This window comes from Patagioenas fasciata, chromosome 3, assembly GCF_037038585.1.
Source record: "Patagioenas fasciata isolate bPatFas1 chromosome 3, bPatFas1.hap1, whole genome shotgun sequence".
Taxonomy (NCBI): Eukaryota; Metazoa; Chordata; class Aves; order Columbiformes; family Columbidae; genus Patagioenas; species Patagioenas fasciata.
The window spans coordinates 32,693,943-32,714,078 of NC_092522.1; the positions used below are offsets into that span (position 1 = coordinate 32,693,943).

At 36.7% G+C, this 20,136-nt stretch overlaps 1 protein-coding gene across 11 annotated transcripts in view; it reads right to left on the reverse strand.

The window, feature by feature from the left end:
* Nucleotides 1-20,136, reverse strand: part of THADA (THADA armadillo repeat containing) — a 171,707-nt gene that overhangs the window by 141,583 nt on the left and 9,988 nt on the right. For 10 of the 11 annotated variants that reach the window (XR_011738218.1, XM_071806064.1, XM_071806058.1 and 7 more), the window contains 11 exons: nucleotides 19,748-19,899; nucleotides 19,442-19,597; nucleotides 18,188-18,310; nucleotides 17,127-17,250; nucleotides 15,510-15,658; nucleotides 14,805-15,015; nucleotides 13,533-13,668; nucleotides 13,063-13,199; nucleotides 12,504-12,662; nucleotides 11,165-11,322; nucleotides 6,660-6,769 (listed from right to left, as the gene is read on the reverse strand). Coding sequence is in view for 10 of the 11 variants with exons in the window: in XM_071806064.1 (XP_071662165.1) it covers nucleotides 6,660-6,769; nucleotides 11,165-11,322; nucleotides 12,504-12,662; nucleotides 13,063-13,199; nucleotides 13,533-13,668; nucleotides 14,805-15,015; nucleotides 15,510-15,658; nucleotides 17,127-17,250; nucleotides 18,188-18,310; nucleotides 19,442-19,597; nucleotides 19,748-19,899 (1,615 nt within the window). In the remaining variant the exon portion in view is untranslated. The remainder of the gene's footprint in view (nucleotides 1-6,659; nucleotides 6,770-11,164; nucleotides 11,323-12,503; nucleotides 12,663-13,062; nucleotides 13,200-13,532; nucleotides 13,669-14,804; nucleotides 15,016-15,509; nucleotides 15,659-17,126; nucleotides 17,251-18,187; nucleotides 18,311-19,441; nucleotides 19,598-19,747; nucleotides 19,900-20,136) is intronic. The other variant, XM_071806063.1, reaches the window with a different exon arrangement.

Here is a 20,136-nt window from a genome sequence, read left to right on the forward strand (position 1 = left end):
ACAGTGCTCATGTCTCTTCAGTGTGTTATCTGAGTCTTAAAACAAACATCCCACAAGATACACACACATCTGCTGTGGCGCAGAACATTTATAAGTTACTTTGTACCATACTGAATATTTTATTCTTAAGTAAACTGAGGGGTTTTTTTTTCTCTTTCAGTAGCAGCAGAAAGAAGAGAAATATACTGAAATCCAATAACTTCAGACTCCCTCAAAACTGTATTGCTTTGATCTTGCCACAAGTAATTCTACCTTGTTCAGTCACCCACCAAGGCCCTTTTTTAATTTTTTTTTAAAGGTGAAAGAGTTATTGCTTTAAAGTTAGGAACATTAGAGACTATTGACTTTGCAATGGAGATGACTACTCCCTTAAGTTTGGCAGCTCCACCTCCTTATGGTCTGGCAAGAGGAATATTGTCTTAAGAAGCAGGTGGCCCTAAATTTCAAGAATAATGAAGCCTTACAATGTAAAAATGGTGGTCACAAGCTCAAATATCATTTTCCAGAATGAAATAGTAATTATTTTTACCAGATCAAACAAATAGTGTTGATAATTAAAATATAACATAGTAACTCAATACACAAATCACTTAAGATGCAGTGCACTGTTTTTCCACAAAGTTCTGTCTGCCCATTATAATAATTTCATACATGCTCAAAACCCCTTCTGTGGTCAGTATCAACGAGTACAAAAAGCCTGGCAATCCAAAGTTAAAGCTAAACCCCTCTCCCTTACTCATATAGCTGTCTTTTCTCCTATCCAAAATTAATAGTGTGTTAAGAACAAAGGGTCGATCTTGGATTTGGCCTCCCTGGATGTCGGTGGTTTGTGGCATAGACTTCACACGACCAGCAGCATTTTCTACATGGGTACAGCCAGAATGCAGTGTTTCCAATTGCTGTAATCAGTCCCTATCTGGAAAACGAGAGGTTTTATTCCACCATCTTTCCTCTCTTGATATAACTTCAAATATTATTCTTATTCACATAAGTAATGTAATTCCTACTCTTTATAAATCTGGTCTCCATACTGTTGCAGCACTTCCCAGACAAATAAGGAGACAAGAATCCAGCCTCAGAAACACATTACTGTTCAAGGTATGTCACTTAGAAAAAAAATCTACTTTTAAGAGCAACTCCTCTGAAACTACAAAGTCCTTCCACTTTTATCACCGTTTTCATAGTATCTGCTCTAGATGAAGCAAAAATTTTCCAAATTACGTAGGTGCACTGAGAAAGATGCTGTTTTGTGGTTTCGCTACCAATAAAACAGAGCAAAGAGAACCTTGGGTGGCCTCAGAATTCCAGAGACAATGTCACTGCCCCATCTCACTCTTCCAAGCACAACAAGAAATGGGGGGAAAACATGGACAGGGTTAAAAATTGACACATCTTGGAACTGAGTAATGCCTTAATATCGTATCTTGTACTTCATTATATAGTGTACTTCCCAACTCCACAAGCATCACAGTAAATAATAACAGGTTTTTTTCCCTCTAGTTTTTTTTTCTCTCCTTCATTTTAGACTCTTTCATTCACATCTATGATTACACTTTTGCCAAAAAGCTAGTGACAATTCTAGTACATGTCACCAGAAAGTCCATCAACAAATTTTAAACTTTACACAAAGTCTTCCTAGCAGACTGCAGGGGCCTGAGAAGGCAAAGAGTTACAGTCACTTCAGAGCAACAAAATTAGTCAGAAGCAGAGTTCACTGCAAAGGTTTAGGAGGGTGTACTCCCAGATCCCCAACAGAAATACCAGAGGATCAGACACTGACTGAGTGCAAATGAATAATTTCCACTGATACTTGATTAAACATTTGTAAAATCAAACCAAGTTTTTTTTTTTCTTTATCATTACTGTTTCCCAGAAAATCGTATGATACAGTCCTAAGTTGCTGCGTAACACCTAAAATTGTGTTCACTGACTTTAAGCTCCAATTGGAACACTTAAAATTGTTCAAGATACATTATTCCTAAATAAACACATTGTGCTATATAACTCTTCCCAAACCCTCACCTTACATTGTGCAACTTTAGCGAGGCAAAGCACTTACAGTCATAGCAATGCAACACCATAATTTTGATCTTTACAGCAATCTTTATATTCTACTTGCTCTCTAAGAAAAGCCACACTAAATAACATAAAAGCAAAACAGACAAAACACCACTTGAAACAGAGAAGTGATCTGAGCATTCATATGGGTTCCAAATGATTCAAATTTAAAACAGATACCCAAAGCCTTCCAGGGTACAAATGAGCATTTGTAATTTCTTGAGAGACTATGGCAGCAAAGTACTAAACTTATGTCATTGGCATAAATGTTGCTTGTTTTGTAACCACATGGTTTTCTGGAGGTGCTGTCACAGACAATGTTAAGCAGGCACAACGTAGGGAGCATTACACTCTTAGAAGGAATATTGAACCAGGAGAAGGAAGAATGGGAACTGGCATACTCAGAGCAGACTCAGCAATTTACATTCAAATGTCAAGAGAGATTGAATTTCATCAGGTTCCTAAGAAATCTCTGTGGAGGAAAGATTTTTCTTTCACCACTAACTCAGACAGGTCTGAATACCATTACTCTGTCTAGAAAGAAGTCTACTTTGGTTCTTACAAAGACTGGTATTTAAGAGTTGTACAGCTAAAAGCAAGCTCACATAGGAACACTCCAGCATATGGTTTTAAGGAAGTGTTTGGCTATAAAAATCAAGGACCATGTTCAACTAGAGTCTTTCATAAAACCATGGGAAAGGGATTTGGCACAGTCCTAGTGACATTTTTCAGTGGGTCTTAGAGAAAGAATGAATTAAAGTGCCAAGGATGCTTCTGTAGGGCTCAAGTTCAATTCTGTCCAACAAGCTATCATGTTTAACCTGCGCATTACTATAAGCTGCCCCAAAGCCTTCCTCCCCTGTTATTTGTGGATGCAGCAATAAATGAATAGAGATTTGGGTACACGTGCTTCCACACTGTGCACAACCTTGTTGCTACGGAGAGCAGTGGAACAGGCTGCCCAGGGAAGTGCTGGAGTCACCATCCCTGGAGGTGTTTAAAAGGCATTCAGACGAGGTTCTTACGGACATGGTTTAGTGCTAGAGTTAGGTTATGGTTGGACTCTATGATCTTCACAGTCTTTTCCAACCGAAATGATTCTACGAGAGAGGCAGGCCAGTTTGGCCTTCATCAAGAGACTTAATGTGCCTGGTTTTGAGAACAGGCCCAAGATAATCCTCATGTCCCAGGAGTACCAAACCAAAGAGTCATTTGCTATTCCAATATGCATTTCCTTTCCTCTTCAGTTTAAATACAAATATTAGTCTTGAGACCCAGACTGCCCAGAAAATATATTCTTTCACTGAAACAAATATATTTCCACAGAGCTGCTTTCTTGGTTCTTGTAAACTCTCTTTTCCCAAAGGAATACTTGCTCTATTTGAAATAGCTTATCTTTAAAATTACTAAGCAGTATGTCTCACCAAAAACTTGTTTTGGAAAACTGTTAATTCAGAAGAGGAAAATTACTTCAATATAATTGGGGGGGGGCTGGGGGGGGGGGTGTTTGTGTGGTTTGTTGTTTTTTAGTGTTTTGTTTTGGTTTTATGATGATGCATATTTATACTGCTTAACGTTCTAATAACTGTCAGAGAAGCAGAATTCTCTTGAGCTTGGCTATTTTACACCACCATAAAGCTTCTCTTAAGTCATTTATGTTCCATTAAACACAATGACAGAAAAAGAGAGAGGGAACAAACATATCAGGAATTTCTCTGAAGTCTAGCTAGATTTGCTCTACTCTATTTGCCTCAGTGTTTGAAAGAAATTTTAAAACTGAAAATCAAAGAAAAACAGCTAGTCTGCCATGTAGAGAGTCTGCTATAAACCAACAGCATCTTTTATATGTTTTCCAGCATCTCCTACTTTTTAGTTTGCCTTTCCTACAACATTTGTTCTGGATAGCCCTGCATATTGACTGCAATCAGACTGGTGGGGCTGTACCTGTTTGGTTCACTTCCTTTCTCCCCTCAAAAGGGCTGGTGGTAGTAAAAAGTTTTTTTAAAAAAAACAAACCACAAACAAACAAAAGAAAGAAAAAGAAAAACACACCACAAACAACACCAAAACCAACAGTATTACTCCAATGGTCAGACTCTATTCAAGCTGATGGGAGGAATAAATCCTTTGAAATGCAAGTATCTTATACAGCTTAACCATGAAATTAATTTTACATGAACACATGTTTATATTCACATCCAAAATACCTATGGATAACACCCTTCAATATTCAGCAATTGTTTCTATGCATTCAATACTGTTAATAGCTTGCTTTATTGAAATACTATATTAATTTAATGAGCATTCAAAGAAATGCTGCCTGACATGAAAAACATTAGCTTCTGGTACAACCCACTTAAATTTGTTACTACATGTCTCAAAAGACAATCAGTGCTTTAACTTATTAATACTTTGTTATCTGAACCTATTTCTGGCTTTGGAAAAAAGCAAGTTTCACATACAAAACTAAGTTTAGATAACTACACAAAAAGTCTTAAATTGTTATATTGGAGGTCTGCAAGAGAAGCACTGAAAAGAAGGAAGGTTTTTGCTGTTGGTATGGTGGTTGCTGTTTTTTTTTTAGTTAGGAAAAAAAGTCATTATTCCAAGTGCAGCATCCAATTCAGGAGACTCAATGAAATAGTGCACAGTGTGCTGAAGTATCTACAAACAGCAGCCAGAAATATGCAGCAGACAGCAGAACAATGTTGTGTACCTGACTTAGAAAAATCAAAAGCCTAAAACGTCTGCTTGTAGCCCATTCAAATTAGATTCACTCATTGATGCATCAACACTGGGTGCTTCAAAAAGATGAAGCCAATTTGAAATCACTAGATCTCTGCAACCATGAACTGCCCTTGAATTAAACTCTTAGCACTTGAAAAGGCAGGGCATAGAGTTTCAAATGATTATCACTTGATAACTCACTAAGCCATTTGTAAATTTTTGTGTGATCGTAACATGTTGCCACTGTGAAACATACTGTTTTGAAATTAGTTCATCTTTATGAAACACCCTGTATAACCACTTCTCTAGAAAGTTGCCCAGATAAGTGGGACCACCTCAGCTGTTGTCCATTATACATTTCCAGCCATTCATCTTGGCAAGGTGCTCATTTGCTGTAGGAGCTGCTCTTTCAACACTCAGAGCACTGAAAACAAAGATGCAGCCCAGAGGGGACATTAATAACATGCTCACACAAAGGCTGCCACCAGGCAACCATCTGACACATCACCTTAAAACTCCTGAACCAAGTTTTCATAGTATAGAAAAAGAACACAACATTTATAGATATGTATATAACATATATATATAGGCAAAAAGATAAGCAAGAACAGTATCACATGGCAGGTTTTTTTCTTCCTTTTTAAGTAGATAATCAAGCATAAAGTAAGGTTGTGTGACCTCTCAACAAACTACTCAGGCCAACTTAAAATGCCTCCGATTGCTAGCACATAGAAGGAAATAATGTACCTTCTACAAATACAACACCAACAAAACCAAGGCTTAGAGTTTTAACATCTTGCTGGCATAGAGGACAAAGGCCAGAACGTGTCAAAAACCAATTTCTGAAGCAGTGCTGGTACCCAAATGCAGCTGCCCCACTGACATCCCGTACCAGAGATCGGTCCCTTAGTTTTGTTGGGACAACTGGCTGAGGGGAGATGCAGTGAACCTGGTCAGGCAGCAGGTCTGTACTAAAAACACCAAGCTGTTTCCCATCAGACTTATTTTTACTTTAAAAAACAAACAAACAAAACTACCCCTCTTCTTTCCTGCATCACCCAAAATTAACAAGATAAAGATCAGTGCCTCAAACTGGCCCACTTGGGGCAAAAGGGGAACATTAGTTACTTCACCTGCCATTGGTGTGAAAATATATGTACTGCAAATCAAAAATTTGACTGGCCTTTCCAAAAAGTAGATATTTTGTCTTATTAAAAACTGGATATGACACAATCATCCTGTATCACCAAGAAACATTACCAACATTTGAAATGGGTAAATAAGCATGTAATGAAAATTCCAATGCTCTTGCCCTAATCTCAGGACAATTCTGCTCACTCAGATCTTCTAGGAAACTATGAAGTTACAAGGGAAAGGAACTAAAAAAAGAAACTAGAAGGCTGCATATCACATCTTGTGATGCACTGCTAGGTAGTCATCCATATGTCAGAATACACAACTCAATGACAAGTAATAAAAAAAGTTTCCAGGAAAACACCCTGGCTGAAACAAAAAGTCTGGCATTTATTTTTATAAAGGGCTGGGAAAGTGGCAGAGTGGGTGGAAAGAATTCTACACTCTTGCTTTTCCCAAGAGATTTTGAGAGCTGTTCAGCAAACTAACACACCAGAAATGAAGAAAAAATGGAGCAAGCATTAAATGTCTGTACGGTCTTCCAATGCCTGAGCACCATCTCTAACCATAGGTATCACAGTCCACGTCACAGATGTGATGTAACTAATGTCATAATCACACCTACACCAAACTCAAAATCCACATGAAATCAAGGATCTGCTTTGCACAGCCAGTTTCAGGATCAATACGACAGTTTGGTAAAATTATTATATTAAAAACATAAGTTACCCATCTCCTACCTGGAAAGCATTTCTGTAAGCTGCACAAAGCCAGCGTATGCCAGTTCAAATGCACCTCTGTGCCGTGATTGCAGCAGATGATGTTTAAAGTACTCCCCAATATTTTTAACCTAAAAAAAAAAAAAGAGAAAGAAATATATTTGAAATTCTATATAAACAATTTATGTATGCAAGACATTTCTGCAATTAAAAGCAGCAATCCTGCCCCTGCTTAGAAAGGTCACTGGCAAAAGTCAAAAGCAACTTGAAGTCCTATCATAATGAAAGCACTTAAGGATAACAAATTTTCCACTCAAATTTTCAGGTTAGAAGGATAGTGCTATGTCCTTTAGAAAAGGCCAAAAAAATAAAGGACATAAAATTAGCTGTTTGTCCAAGAGGAAAACACTCAGATTTTAAGAAAGGGAAAACTCCAGTTTTCAGAGGAAACAAACTTAGAATCCTTCTTGTTTGCTTCCACTCTTACCTAAAATCCCAAAGAAAATATCTACTAAATGGCAACAGCAGCAAACAGATACAAAAATATCTAAGATAAAAAATTCAAACTTCACCATCATGTCAGAAATAAACTAAGCTACCTTAGCTATTTTCACGGCTCTAGGATTCTGCATAATTGCCTTTGACTGCTAGAAACAATTTTAAAATACATAAGATTATGTACACATACAGTAATTAGAGAGACATTTAAAATTCTGAAAAAGATAAACGCTGTAACTAAATTTTCCCTAATACTGATGTTCTAGACCTCTGCCCAGATACCAAGCTTTTAAAGCTGTTTGGAGGCCTGCAATTCCACACCATCTCATTCTGCAAAAAGCTTTTTTATTTTTTTCCCCTCTAAATCTCAACCACCTTCAAGGTCTAAATCAAACTTCGAATATAATTTGTTCAAAACACATAGCATGCACTTCATTCTATTACGCAAACTCTTCTTCAGGAATATTTCCTAGCAGTTCTTCAGCAAAAATTCCTTCAAAGCATATATATAAAACCAAAAATAAGATGTCTAGTTTCTTATAAAATTCTCCTTATTCTGTTATTTATAAAACAACATACTTTAATATTCTGACAAGTAATTATGATGCCAAAGAAGTTAACATATCTAGCTATATGGCCTTCCACACTGCTGTTAAGTAATTCATACCACCTAAGCAATGAGATTTCAATTATTAGAAAGAAGAACTGGAGACTGAGTCTACCTATTATTTCCTGCAGCTAAAACCCACCTAATGTGAAACAAATAATAACTGGAGATATTTGAGCTAAACCAGTTATCTGAGTGGATTTTAAACTAAGTTGCAGGGTTTCAGCTTTCCAGCCCAAAAGAAGGCATAGGTGCCCATTTTTCAGAAGGAACTGATCCACAGAGAGACCAGCTCCCCAGGTGTGTAAACAAAACCAAACCAAGAAAACCGTACACATGCACATCAAATTACTGTCCTGTTCCACCACCACCCTTATGTTTTTAGAATAATTCATATGCATTTCGGGGGGGGGGGGGGGGTGTTGGGGTGACGTAACTTTCAACTTTGCTATTTATATTTCTGAGCTTTTTGCAGCAGCCATTGACTAGGAGCTTCCTTCAAATTGAACTCTGATATATTCTTTTCCAGTCATAGCCCAGAGTTTGAAGAAAAAGCATCGCAGTTACTCAGTTCTCCCAAGTGGCACAGGACTGATCCTGAAGTAAGTGCACAAGCAGGGATTCCTATCTAACGGCATCATGCCACCCATGACTGTGCCACTTCCCTGTGCCATAAAACCAGTACTACATTTGTCAGGATGGAGAACAAGTCAAGGAAGTAATGTTTTCCACACCACCACAAAGATCCACAGCAACTGTAAGAAAAGGTGACCCTACCAACTTTGCTTGCACAGGAAATAACACCCTGGTTCATGTTAAAATATTCAAATGTGGAGTAGGCAGCAAATAGCTTAAATACATCTAGTCAACTTGGGTCAAAAACCCAACATACAACAGGTTATAATGTCTTAATAATCCAACAGTCAATCATTTATAGGGCCATCCTTGCTGCTGAGACCAACAATCTCAGTATTCAGGACATAAATTCTGCACAAGAGGTTCCAAAAGTGCTCTGAGAAATGGTTGGTACAGTTGTGCCTCCATATCTTATTTTCCTGGCAATAAGATGCCACTGAAGTAAGGTCCCGCATTCTAGGGAGTATTTTATTTTTCAAACCATTAGGAGAGGACGACTTCAAACCCATATACGACTGCAAGAGCATCTCACAGCTTGAAACAACTAGTAGGCCAATGAAGGATTGCTAACAATTTTGAACTCCAGAGGAGATAGACCAGTTACACTACACACTGGGAAGAAGTTGGGTTTTCATTGGTTGGGGAGTTTTGTTTGATTTAAACTCTTTTTTGCATAGAATGAACTCCAAAGCAGCAATTGGAGCTGCATCTCTGCACCAGAGGCACAAATAAGCAACAAGTACAGAGGGTTGGCATCTTCTGTGTACTTCAGTGTTCCACCACAAGGGCTCAGCTCAGCTCTCCTTGGCTGCTGGGTTAATTGCAAGCAGAATCCCTGACATCAGGACACTACTAAGTCTTCTGCTGCTCATTTCTTTTCACTTTGGCACACAGTTCTGGTAAGCTTATCTCCCAAAACTGTCTTAAAACCTCACAGGTGAGATAAAGAGGAGTTTGAGGAAGAGTTGAAAGTTCTGCCACATTTGAAGCATTGTCTGACTCAAGGCAATATGATCAAGGTTTCCCTAGAGTATCCCCCCTTCGTATTCTTAAACCTCTTTCAATATCTACAGAATAAAGAAAAAGATGGGCAACTTTAAAGGAAAGCTCTATATGCATAAGATACCAAAATCAAATTATCTTATTTTTCAACACTGAAAAGTGTTTAATAGATGTCTGAAGCCACAGTTGTTCTATTAGCATTTCTAGTCATTTATGATGAAATCCTCTCTTTTTTTACTTACAATCAGGTAAATGCCAGTTACAAAAAGCACAGAGAAAATGCCCATATTTTTTCCTATAATATTTGTTAAACAGCAAAATTGTACTTCCTTGTGTACTTCCTTACAAGCCAGAAGAAAAAAAAAAAAAAAATCAGGATTTCAGACTGACATAATTAGCATTCTTCAAATTAAAACACAGACATTCTCTTTTACAGGAAGATGTAAGAAGCATAAAGAATTTAATGAGGCATCTATGGGAAAATAAGATATGTTCTTTAATGCTACAGTATTCCTGAAAGGGCAACTACTGTCTGCTTTCAAAATAAAGATGGAGACACTAGTTAGAGCTGACTCATGCTAAAAATACCAATTCCTTTTTTGACTTGGAGCAGATTAAAGAATGTAATGGTGGAAATGCATATCTATTCTCTCATCTACCCCCCAGACCTCCGCAACAATACAAACACAGCTGTTAACCAGATGAAAACGTGAAGGCTAACAACAACGCAAGAATAAAGATACTAGTGTTACTGCCATGGCACAACAACATTAGATAATTTAAGAAATAAAATCTGCAATACATTATACTATTACTTATGTAAAGTTCTGACACCTAAGGAAAAGCTAAATATATATTTCTCTGTTGGAGAGAAAGAGAGGTTAAAAAGTACTGTGTCTTGCATATTTCAATCTTCCATGCAGAAACTGGTTTTGTTGAAACCATATGGAAATAAAATGTCATCAATTAAAACCAGAAATTTAATAAACACAAAATATTTCCCAAATAAATGCCTATGGTAATCTAATTCCTTGTAAACACTGCACTCAAAATTCTACAGGAGACCCAGATGGCATATTAACATTTCTCAATCTCTTAAATAAAAAAAGAAGGAAAAAGAGTCACATTGATTTGTGAATAATTTGTATGTAATCTCCTACATGGGACAAGACTACGACTACTCAAGCATGTTTGACTTTCAGAACTATTGATTATGAAGTTCGATTAATGAAGAGCGTTAAAGTAAACCCCAACAGGTATGGTCAAAAATGAAACAAAAGACACTTTCAATATGAAGGCAGTTTACAAGATTTTTAGCAACTCTATTAATGCCCAGTATATATAAATACATATGTCTATAGGCATTGGTATCCCTGAACAGAATAAAATCAATGAATACCTAATCTAATTGTATTGGGTTATTTCTAAGATGTATGCTATCTATGTATAACCTCACCTAGGCGTTCCTGCTCCAGCAGGGGGATTGGACTAGATGATCTTTTGAGGTCCCTTCCAATCCCAAACACACTGTGATACTATGATAACAACTTCTCCACTTATCTGTTACTACTATGCTTATGCCTTCTGAATACCATCTTATCAAAAAGTAGACCATTAACCAAGTTTAATAAAACCAGGAAACCATTAGGAGAACATGGTAATTAAAAGAAAACTAACTACTTTTCCCCATACAGAAAGTAGATTTAAGAACACAAGCTTTCAGAAAACTCTCCTCCCTAGCCCCAAGAAAGTCAAGATTTTATAATAAAAAGCACTTTCCTACCTGTTCTACAGTAATGAGCCCATCTGAAGATTCAGATGCAGCTTGTGAAGGCAAAAGTTTACACAGTGTCCCTAAGAGCAGAGATACTTCCTTCATGCTTCTCCAGCAACATACAAGAACCATTTGGGCTGTGACATCACATGTTTGCATTTCTTTACCTTAAAAATAAAAATCAACAAATTTGATAGTGTAACTCAGTCCTGAAACACAGACTTCTAATTTAAACTTCATTTAGCTTGATCTACTCACAAAACACAATTAACTATGAAAAAAAATTTTAAACTTGCTATTTCAAAAGATAATTGAGTTCTCCTGACCCTAATTACTTCCACTCCTGAACACTCACTGTACTTTATTCTGCTTGGAAAGAGCAGTAATATAGCATTTCACCAGAAAACTGATTCTGAAGAGTACAGGTCTTTTGGTCACAACTGGTATTCACCTGCACACCGAACTACACAAACACCTACAACTTTGGAGGCAGACTCCAGCAAACTCCATGGCAATCATCCATCCATCACTTTTTGCATGTTATTTGGTTTTTAATCCAGGTGCCCTCATAGGAAGAGGCCAGGGCAAACCCAAGTTTTTAACACAACATCTCCATCTGGTGGCCATTGTGGCACTTAAACATATTTACAGACTTCATGAAGCAAAACATACATCCCAAGTCAAACTATTTTAAACATAGGAAAAATCATGTGAGGAAAGAAAGTTCAAGTACTTAAGAATTAAAAAGTTTTCATAAACTATTAAATGCTATAATATACAGATATTCTATGAACTTACGCTGACCTACGCTAAGCATGCCAAAGTTTACAATTTCTTTATCATTGTAAGGTTCAGTTTCATAGTTTCTATTCATTAAAGCACACAAATAATATCTAACATTTTACCACTGGAATATTTCAAAAAGAAGCTTCTACTTATGTAATTTCATGCAACAGTTTTTATTGCATTAGCATATTCCCCACTAGCCTTCTGTACGCTGGAGAGGGAAATCACACTAACATTTCAACAAGAAACACATTAAAAGTGTTGCTTGACAGAAAAGGTGTTGAAGATTACCTGGCCAGTGCAGTTAAGGCAAGAGATTCTAGGCCAATATCAAAACAACTCACTTTTACTTGTGCTTTAAGAGAGATTAACCACAAACTTCCAGAAAAACACAGTCAATTCGTCTTTAAAACCATACCCATGAATAACTGGGTTCTGACAGATTTATTGTAGAAATGAAACACTACACGGAGCAAATAACTTCCAATTTTGATCACCCATGTAAAACGCCTGCTCTGTAAAGAATATCTTGATTTAATTACTAATACAGCACTGGATTTACCTCTCATTTCTGCGCAAATATTTTCCATCGGCCTGTGGTCAGCCTGCTTTTCAGACTCTACTTTGCAGTGTTTGTTCAGAATTTTTGCTTGCAAGAAATAATCATTGGTGTCCTGTGGTTGTATCTCATGCAGAATCACCTGCAGGCGATCTGCACTTTCTACATATTAAACAAGAAGAATATTTAAGCTAGCTTTGTTTCTCACTTTCAGTTCTTTATACAAATATAATTCATTTTAAGCATGTAAGTACAGAAGAAAGTTATTAGCAGGAAAAAAAAATACAAAAACTATGGTGATTACAAGGATTAAAGAAGAAAGAACTGGACTTCACAGTCATCTGTTTTAAAACAGATGCAACAATATTATCTGTAAATGCTTCTTTTATTGTTTTTAGTGCAGAAATCAAGTCAACCTCTACCAGAAATTTAAAGAGTAGTTCAAGATCATGACATAAGAAGTAGAAATGAAGGGGTGCTAGCTCTAGTTCTGAATCACTGTAAGACAAACAGAACTTCAGATCTCAAGAGAATTCTTCGGGGGTTGTGTTTGTTTGTTTACCTGAATCACTATCCATTGGAATAAGACCTTCTGGTGATGAGCTCTGCACTACTGGTGATACAACAGCAGAGAGCTTGTATGACATCAAAATGAGCCTTGCCACCATTTCCTTCCATTCAGCTACCAATGTCAAGTTACTTAAAAAAAAAAAAAAGGCAAAACCAGAAACAAAACCCAACAAGGATTAAAAATAATTGTATAATTTAAAAAGAATTTAAATTACACACACTTCTGCAACAGTATTTACGAAAACTATAAATAGGATACAGTTTGAAAAGGTCTGGGACTGAGTTTAACACATACAAAGGGAGTATTCAACAACTGGCTGAACAGTGAACAGTGTAGCAGCCAATAATACAGGTGCTGGATTTCTTTACAAATAACACTGTATACCTTTACGCTCACCTGAGCAGCATGTCCACTGTGCTTAAATACAGAACTACAACTATTAAGTAGCATGTTTTACTTACTTAAGAGGTAATTGCTGCAAAGCCCCAGTTATACAATGCACTCTCCCATACATTGGGAACGATGCTGCTGCTCGAAGCAGAGAGTTCTTAGCTTGAAATATTTCTTCTTCAACATTCACCAACAAAAGTTTGATAACTAAAATTTTAAAAAGTACAGATTCACATTATAGACATACATTGTATTTTCTAAGAAATAAATGTGTCTTAAAGAAATACGAAAAAAGCCTGTTCACACAACTATACAACAGACAATGCACAGCAATTTCCTTGTTTACCCTTTTCACTCTCTTGTTATTTAAATAAAAGAATATCTATTTTCACTTACCTAAAATCCATCAATATTTGTTATAGTCAACTTAGTCTGTCTATCCAAATAAGACAGCAGTTGTAAGAAGCACAGCCTAGATCCTATACTCAGGATCAAGTCAAAAGAGGTTCCCTACCACATACTGAAAGTCGGACTTCGCCCTTAGAGCCATATTAATACAACAAATTGTTCAGCAGAAAGATCAGCATTTTATGGCTAAATATTTAAATCTTACATTGGTCACTAAAGAACCTGCCCAGTTTTCAAGGATATATGTGCCTATTTATATTTATACCATGAGGCACCTCAGCATCAGAATCTGAACAGATTACAGACCCAAATATAACGCTACGGGTAACAAATTACATCTAATGCTTTATTACAGACAATTAAGTTAAAGATTTTTGACTTATTGCAAAATACGAAAGGCAGAAGAAGTTTGCTTAACAGATTTTCCAAATATGCCAGATCTAGAGCGTCTCGGCTTTCATCCAGGGGCACTGAACCAAAGAAAAATATTCCACATGTGAACAATGCCTGATTACTACAGAAATGTACATGCAGAGCTGCAAACCACTCAGAAAAACTGTTCCAAGCAAACAGAGCTTCAAGGGGCAGAGCTGCAAATATCAGGTCCTGGAAGATAACACAGAGCAAGTGTTGCTGCCTTCGCTGGGGGGTTCCTTCCTGCATTTCATGTGCACAGGCTGACTCAGTGTCACCAACCTGCTGATCAGAACAAAAGTCACCTGCTAAGAGCACTGGCTAGCTTCAACCTGAACAGGACCAGATTAAGATCTTACTAAGGCATCTGGCTTCTTAAAAGCAAAACAAAATACACTTTAAAACCTACTAGAAATAAGCATCTCTTACTCATTATGCTTCCTACCAAAAGTTTTAACGAAAAGCAGTAAGGTTTCAAATAAATATAAAAAATATGGAGGTCTATTTCCTCAAGAGTTTACCTGCTAAAGTGTTCTTCTCCACTGTTCCTACTGAGGTGTGTTCATCCACTTGGGGGTTATGCTCAACCCATTTTCCTAAACAAATATGCTGTAGTCCTTTATGATGTATTAAGAAGTTAAACAAATATGAAGCAGTGACACAATCATATGGCTTGGTACTTGTGCTAAGATCCATTGCTGCTTGGAATAGGAGATCTAGATTTGCAGAATCCTTAAAAAAAAAAAACAAACAAACAAACAACACAATATTGCTCATTTTACTGAGCTTCCATATTGATTTAATTAAGCTACTTAGCACCTTAGAAATCAAACAGACAAACAGATAATAAAATCTGAGAGTAATCAGAAAAGGAAAGAGTGAGTTGAATTTCTTAAAACAAGAGTAACCAAGTCAAAATGCCTCGATCATTTACAAAGGGAAGTCACAGCTAAGCAAGGAGTCTGCACTATCTATGGTATTTCACAGTCATATCCAATGAATCTCCCAAACTCCTTCATCCATTAGTGAAACAAGCCTCCTCAGGTAAGGGCAAAAGCTGTGTAAAAATACACAGATGATGCCAACAACGAACACTACTGAAGGCAACTTGGGCTACCTTCTAATTTTCAGGAATTATGCTTTGTATCTAACCCAAGTACCTAGTATAACAGAGAACGTTCATCTTTCACAAAATTACTCCCTTTAAACTACTTTTTATTACATACCTGTAAATGAAACGCAATATCACGTAGTTTCATCAAAAGCCCAAACGCCAGAACTTTTACTTCCTCAAAAGTGCTGGCAAAACACTGGATCAAAGTTTGGACACGAGGAGAATCAATCACCTGCTCCAACTGGAAAACTTGTGCTTGGCCTGTTCAAAGAAATCAATGTCTTATATACTTTTGCTGCAATTCTTTCCAGAATAAGCACTGTATTCACATTTTGCTTAACTGTACTAAAGCCTTATTTTAATATTACCAGCTTCTCTTAACAGGTCTTAAAATGCCACGTTTACTGTTAAAAAAAAAAAAAGTTACTATATATCCAAAAAATTACTCTTAGTAATTCAGAAAGTAACTTATTGCCAGAAACAGAACCCCATTTATTCACATTAAATTCAGCCTTTAAAATAATGTTTATTTTCAGCTTTGCTTAAAAATTCTTTTCCTGTAAGTATATAGTATTAGAAAATAATCCACCTCAAAAAAACATTTAAAACTTCAGGGTGTTCTGAGGTTTGGTTTGGGGGATTCTTTTTGTCATAGGAATAATCCCCTAAAATAGAAGCCATTACATTTTTTTGCTTTTAATTTAGATTTAAAGGGGTCATGACTTCTAGCGACTGACCTAATGCTGTAAAGAAGTCATGTTAAGATTTAAGCAAGTGCACCACATTCCAAAACAGAACACAACAACAGCTAAATCTCCTTTACAGAAGTAACGTCAGGCTTCTGAAATCCTCAAACTGCTATTATAAACAACTGCCAACACCATTTTCTATTTTAAAATGGCAGAATCAAACCACAAACTCAGTACAACTGATGTGTTCATGATTTATTGGGGGTTTTGAGAAAATATCAGACACGTTTTCTTCCCTCTAAATATCAACTTTTATCTTACACATCTCACTTCTTAAAAAAATAAAAAAAAAAACCCACACAAAAAAAAGAAAGAAAAAAACCAATAAAAACAACACACCACGCCAAACCCACACAAACTACCATTTAAGACTGAAAACATCATTTTATCTTGGTCATAAGATCCAAAGACAAGATTTAGCAAGCTCATCAATACTCCAAGGTTCTAAGTAATTTCTAAGTAATACTTCTTGAGTTGGGGTTGTCATAACACTCTGAAGAAAATCTAAAATAACAGCACAACACCATAAGCTGTCCAGTTAAAGTGTTCCTTATTAAGTATAATATCATGATGACAAGCAAGTCTTTTCAATCAAGTGTTCTTATGGTCTCAACATTTTTAATTACATATTATCAAGATCCTAGAACAGGAAAAGGCAGTAAAGTTATCAAATATAGTGAATATTATCCAAAAGTTTTCTTTATAATAACAAAAATTCATTCAAAAACCTCTCTAAAAACATGCTATGCAAGAAAAACCCAATTTATAGAAGATATTTAATGGATCATAAATATTTGTGTCTACTTCAACACTCTGTTTTCCAATAAAATTTACTATCCTTTCTTTGGGTGAAATGAAAGCAAGATAGGAAATGCTACAGAAATTAACATCATTTCATTTTGACAGAAATTAACTAGCTGGCATAAAATAATCTTTTTCAATACCTCCCACTGCTACAGCCTGTAAATCAGGTGCCTCACCTTTTGGAGCAGAAAATATTTCTGCTATTAATCCTAAAATACTCAGTGCAGAAAATCTGGTTGGGTGTGACGAACCAGGAAATAGTGCCTCAAAAAGTTTGTCACAAACAGATGACATGAAATCCTGAAAAATCACAAAAGATATTTTAAGACAGTTTGATTGCTGCCCTACAAACAAAACTCAAAGTAACTGAATTCAGGTCATTCTGCTTTACATGTTACTCAAAAAATTACAGCCTTACAGTTAATTTTGGAAGAATGGGAGGCTGACCTTCATAACACTAACAAATTCCTTGTTTCCTTGAGTGCTATGAGGGCTGGACAATCACTTGGGTTTGTTGTTTTTAAATAAATGTTTTCCTTCCCCACTCCCACAAAAAGATGGCCATTATATCAAAGCTCAATTAGTTGAACAAGAAAAGCAGAACTCAAGACAAGAAACAGTTTAACACAAAGAAACTGATGACGTGAACCCTCAAATAGGAAAAAAAGGGACAAATACAAAAAAAAATCCCAAGTCTTTAGCCAGAAGTCTTCATGCTGAAGCTCTGTCATTCATTCTCTCACTGACCCTTCTGCAGAGCTAGAAAAAGGCTGAAGCTGAAGGGATCTCTGTTTCAAGCCCAAGTGATGCACCTCACTTAAAACCTTCTACTAACCTGCCAGCAGCTGACAGGACATTTACCTGAAAAATCTTAGTTTGGATTATGGGTACAACTCCAGGCATTCCCCACTTACTGCTGTTTCAGTTCACATCATGGAGCAACCCCTCAGAGAACAACCCAAAACCTTTATTGCTTTTGGACAAAATTAACCTTGAAGGTACCCTCCAAATACTAATAGGCACTCAGTTCACAAGACAACAGTACATTTAGTCAAAGTTAACTTGTTAAGTGCAGAGTGGACAAGGTTTTGCTTCACAGGGTTCTTCCTTCTGCACTTCACTATGTTCTAACACAGACACAGCCCAACTTACACAGAGGCGTTCTCAAGAACAATTAACTATCATTCAGAAATTCTATCCCATCTCTTGCATCTGTACCTCAAACAGTTTAACTTACTTTATATTGCTGCAAAATCCCGAAAGGCTGCCTTTTAGTCGAGTTTTCAAGTAACTCTTGCTTGCTTTTACTTTGTTCCAACTTAAAAAGCACCTGGGAACTCTCTTGTATCCTACAAAATAACTTTTAGAACAAAAGTAGAACATCAGTAAGGCAAAAATCATTGACAATTAAAAAAGGGAAAGGGGGATTTTCAGCTTATTTTCCAGAACATGTTGCTTGTAATTTTTAAAAAGTTTGCACTCAGTATAAAACAAAGCAGATCCTTTTCCCACCACTACAAAACCATGGGTTTTGGTCATGAGAGATGGGAGCAATCTCCAACACCTCCTTCCATTTTCCTCCTTAAATTCATGCCTAGTCTCCTCCTCCCATCTCCTCTCATTTGCTGTGGAACATATGCTCCTCTATTAAAAAAGCTCAATTTCTGCATTTAACTTTTACAGATTCAGTGTCTCTTACAGCTTGACTCACCTCAGCAGTGCTTAACCCAGCTCTTTTGTTATCCACTAATATTATTTCCTTCATTATTACACTCCCTCTAACACAATTTTTCCATCTCATATTCCTCAGTCTGCACCAGCAAACAAAGCAAAGAGATGGACTACAGCTATTCTGTTTCCAGCAAACCTATTCCCTCATTTTTCCTGTCTCAAATTATTTATTTTCTCCTTCTACACTGCTTTCTTTTGCCATCAACATTTTCCAAAACATTCTTTATACATACACAGTTACCTCATTTTATCCATATCTTTCTACCACGATCTACATATGACCTTGGCAACTTCTGCAACGTTGACATACTTGATCCCTGCAGACTAACAGCACAGCCACATCATGCTGTTTCCTCCATAGTCCTCTCCCTCGTTCTCCAAGTCAGGTTGCTGAGGCTGGTAAAGTGACTCTGAACTTGCTTGAGGTCTGGTAAGTCTACATAGACACTCTTAGTCCACAACGAAGTTCATCGCTTACACTACAGCACATTGCTTTGCTATTGGTAAATTACATGTAACCTGACAGGTTAAGTAACACTTACTACCATTCAGGACCAAGTTATTGTGCCTGTCACTTAAGTTTTTATTTAAGCCATCCTTGCCTGCGATGACTTACCACCATTCAGTTGGGTAACAAACACCACAGTCCTGATCTCTTTCAGAGGTGCAACTTCGTAACATACTCAGTATAATTTTTTTTTTAAATGCTACTTAACTAACATATTAAGCGCATTAGACACTGTTTATAGTTTGGAATTACCTTTCTCAGTAAAGAACATATCTGTTGTCTTACTGCAGGAGACTGGCTGTTCAAGTTGTACATCATAAAAAATTGAATTAGCTGCATTTCCTCCATAGACACAATCTCCGTGCTACGATGGGTTTCACAAAGTAAACCTAAAGCATCAATGCAAACCTGGAAGATATTTAGATGTTAACCACAAAAGAGTTACAGGCACCTATGATGACACCTTTGTTTTAAAACAATGCTGACACAGTATTTAAGGTTGAAGCAATTTTTCTAATTTAAAGACCCAAAAAAAAAAAAAATAATTTGTTCCTTTACCTGATTGTGCTGATGGACTAGACCTTGTTTTATACGTTCAGTGGATACAAGACCACTGCTCATGATATTCAAAAGTTCCAGGTGTCCATGTGCCCTGGCTGTTCTTAGACATGCCATCAGCGCTCCAAGAGCTCCTCTAGTACTGCGAGAGCCTAAAGAAAATGAAAACCAGTAATGACTATAGTTTGATGAACACAAACTATGCACAAACTGCAGTGCTTGTCAAAACCTGCTACTGGACACACCTGCGCAAGAAATAACAGTTGAACAGAAAAACAGTAGAAAAAATACTGATATGTAGCAAAGCTTAGCATGTAAACAGAACAGTAAGGTGCCTGCAGTTAGAATACTAATTATTTTCCTCATCGCATGAAGATCCACTTATTATT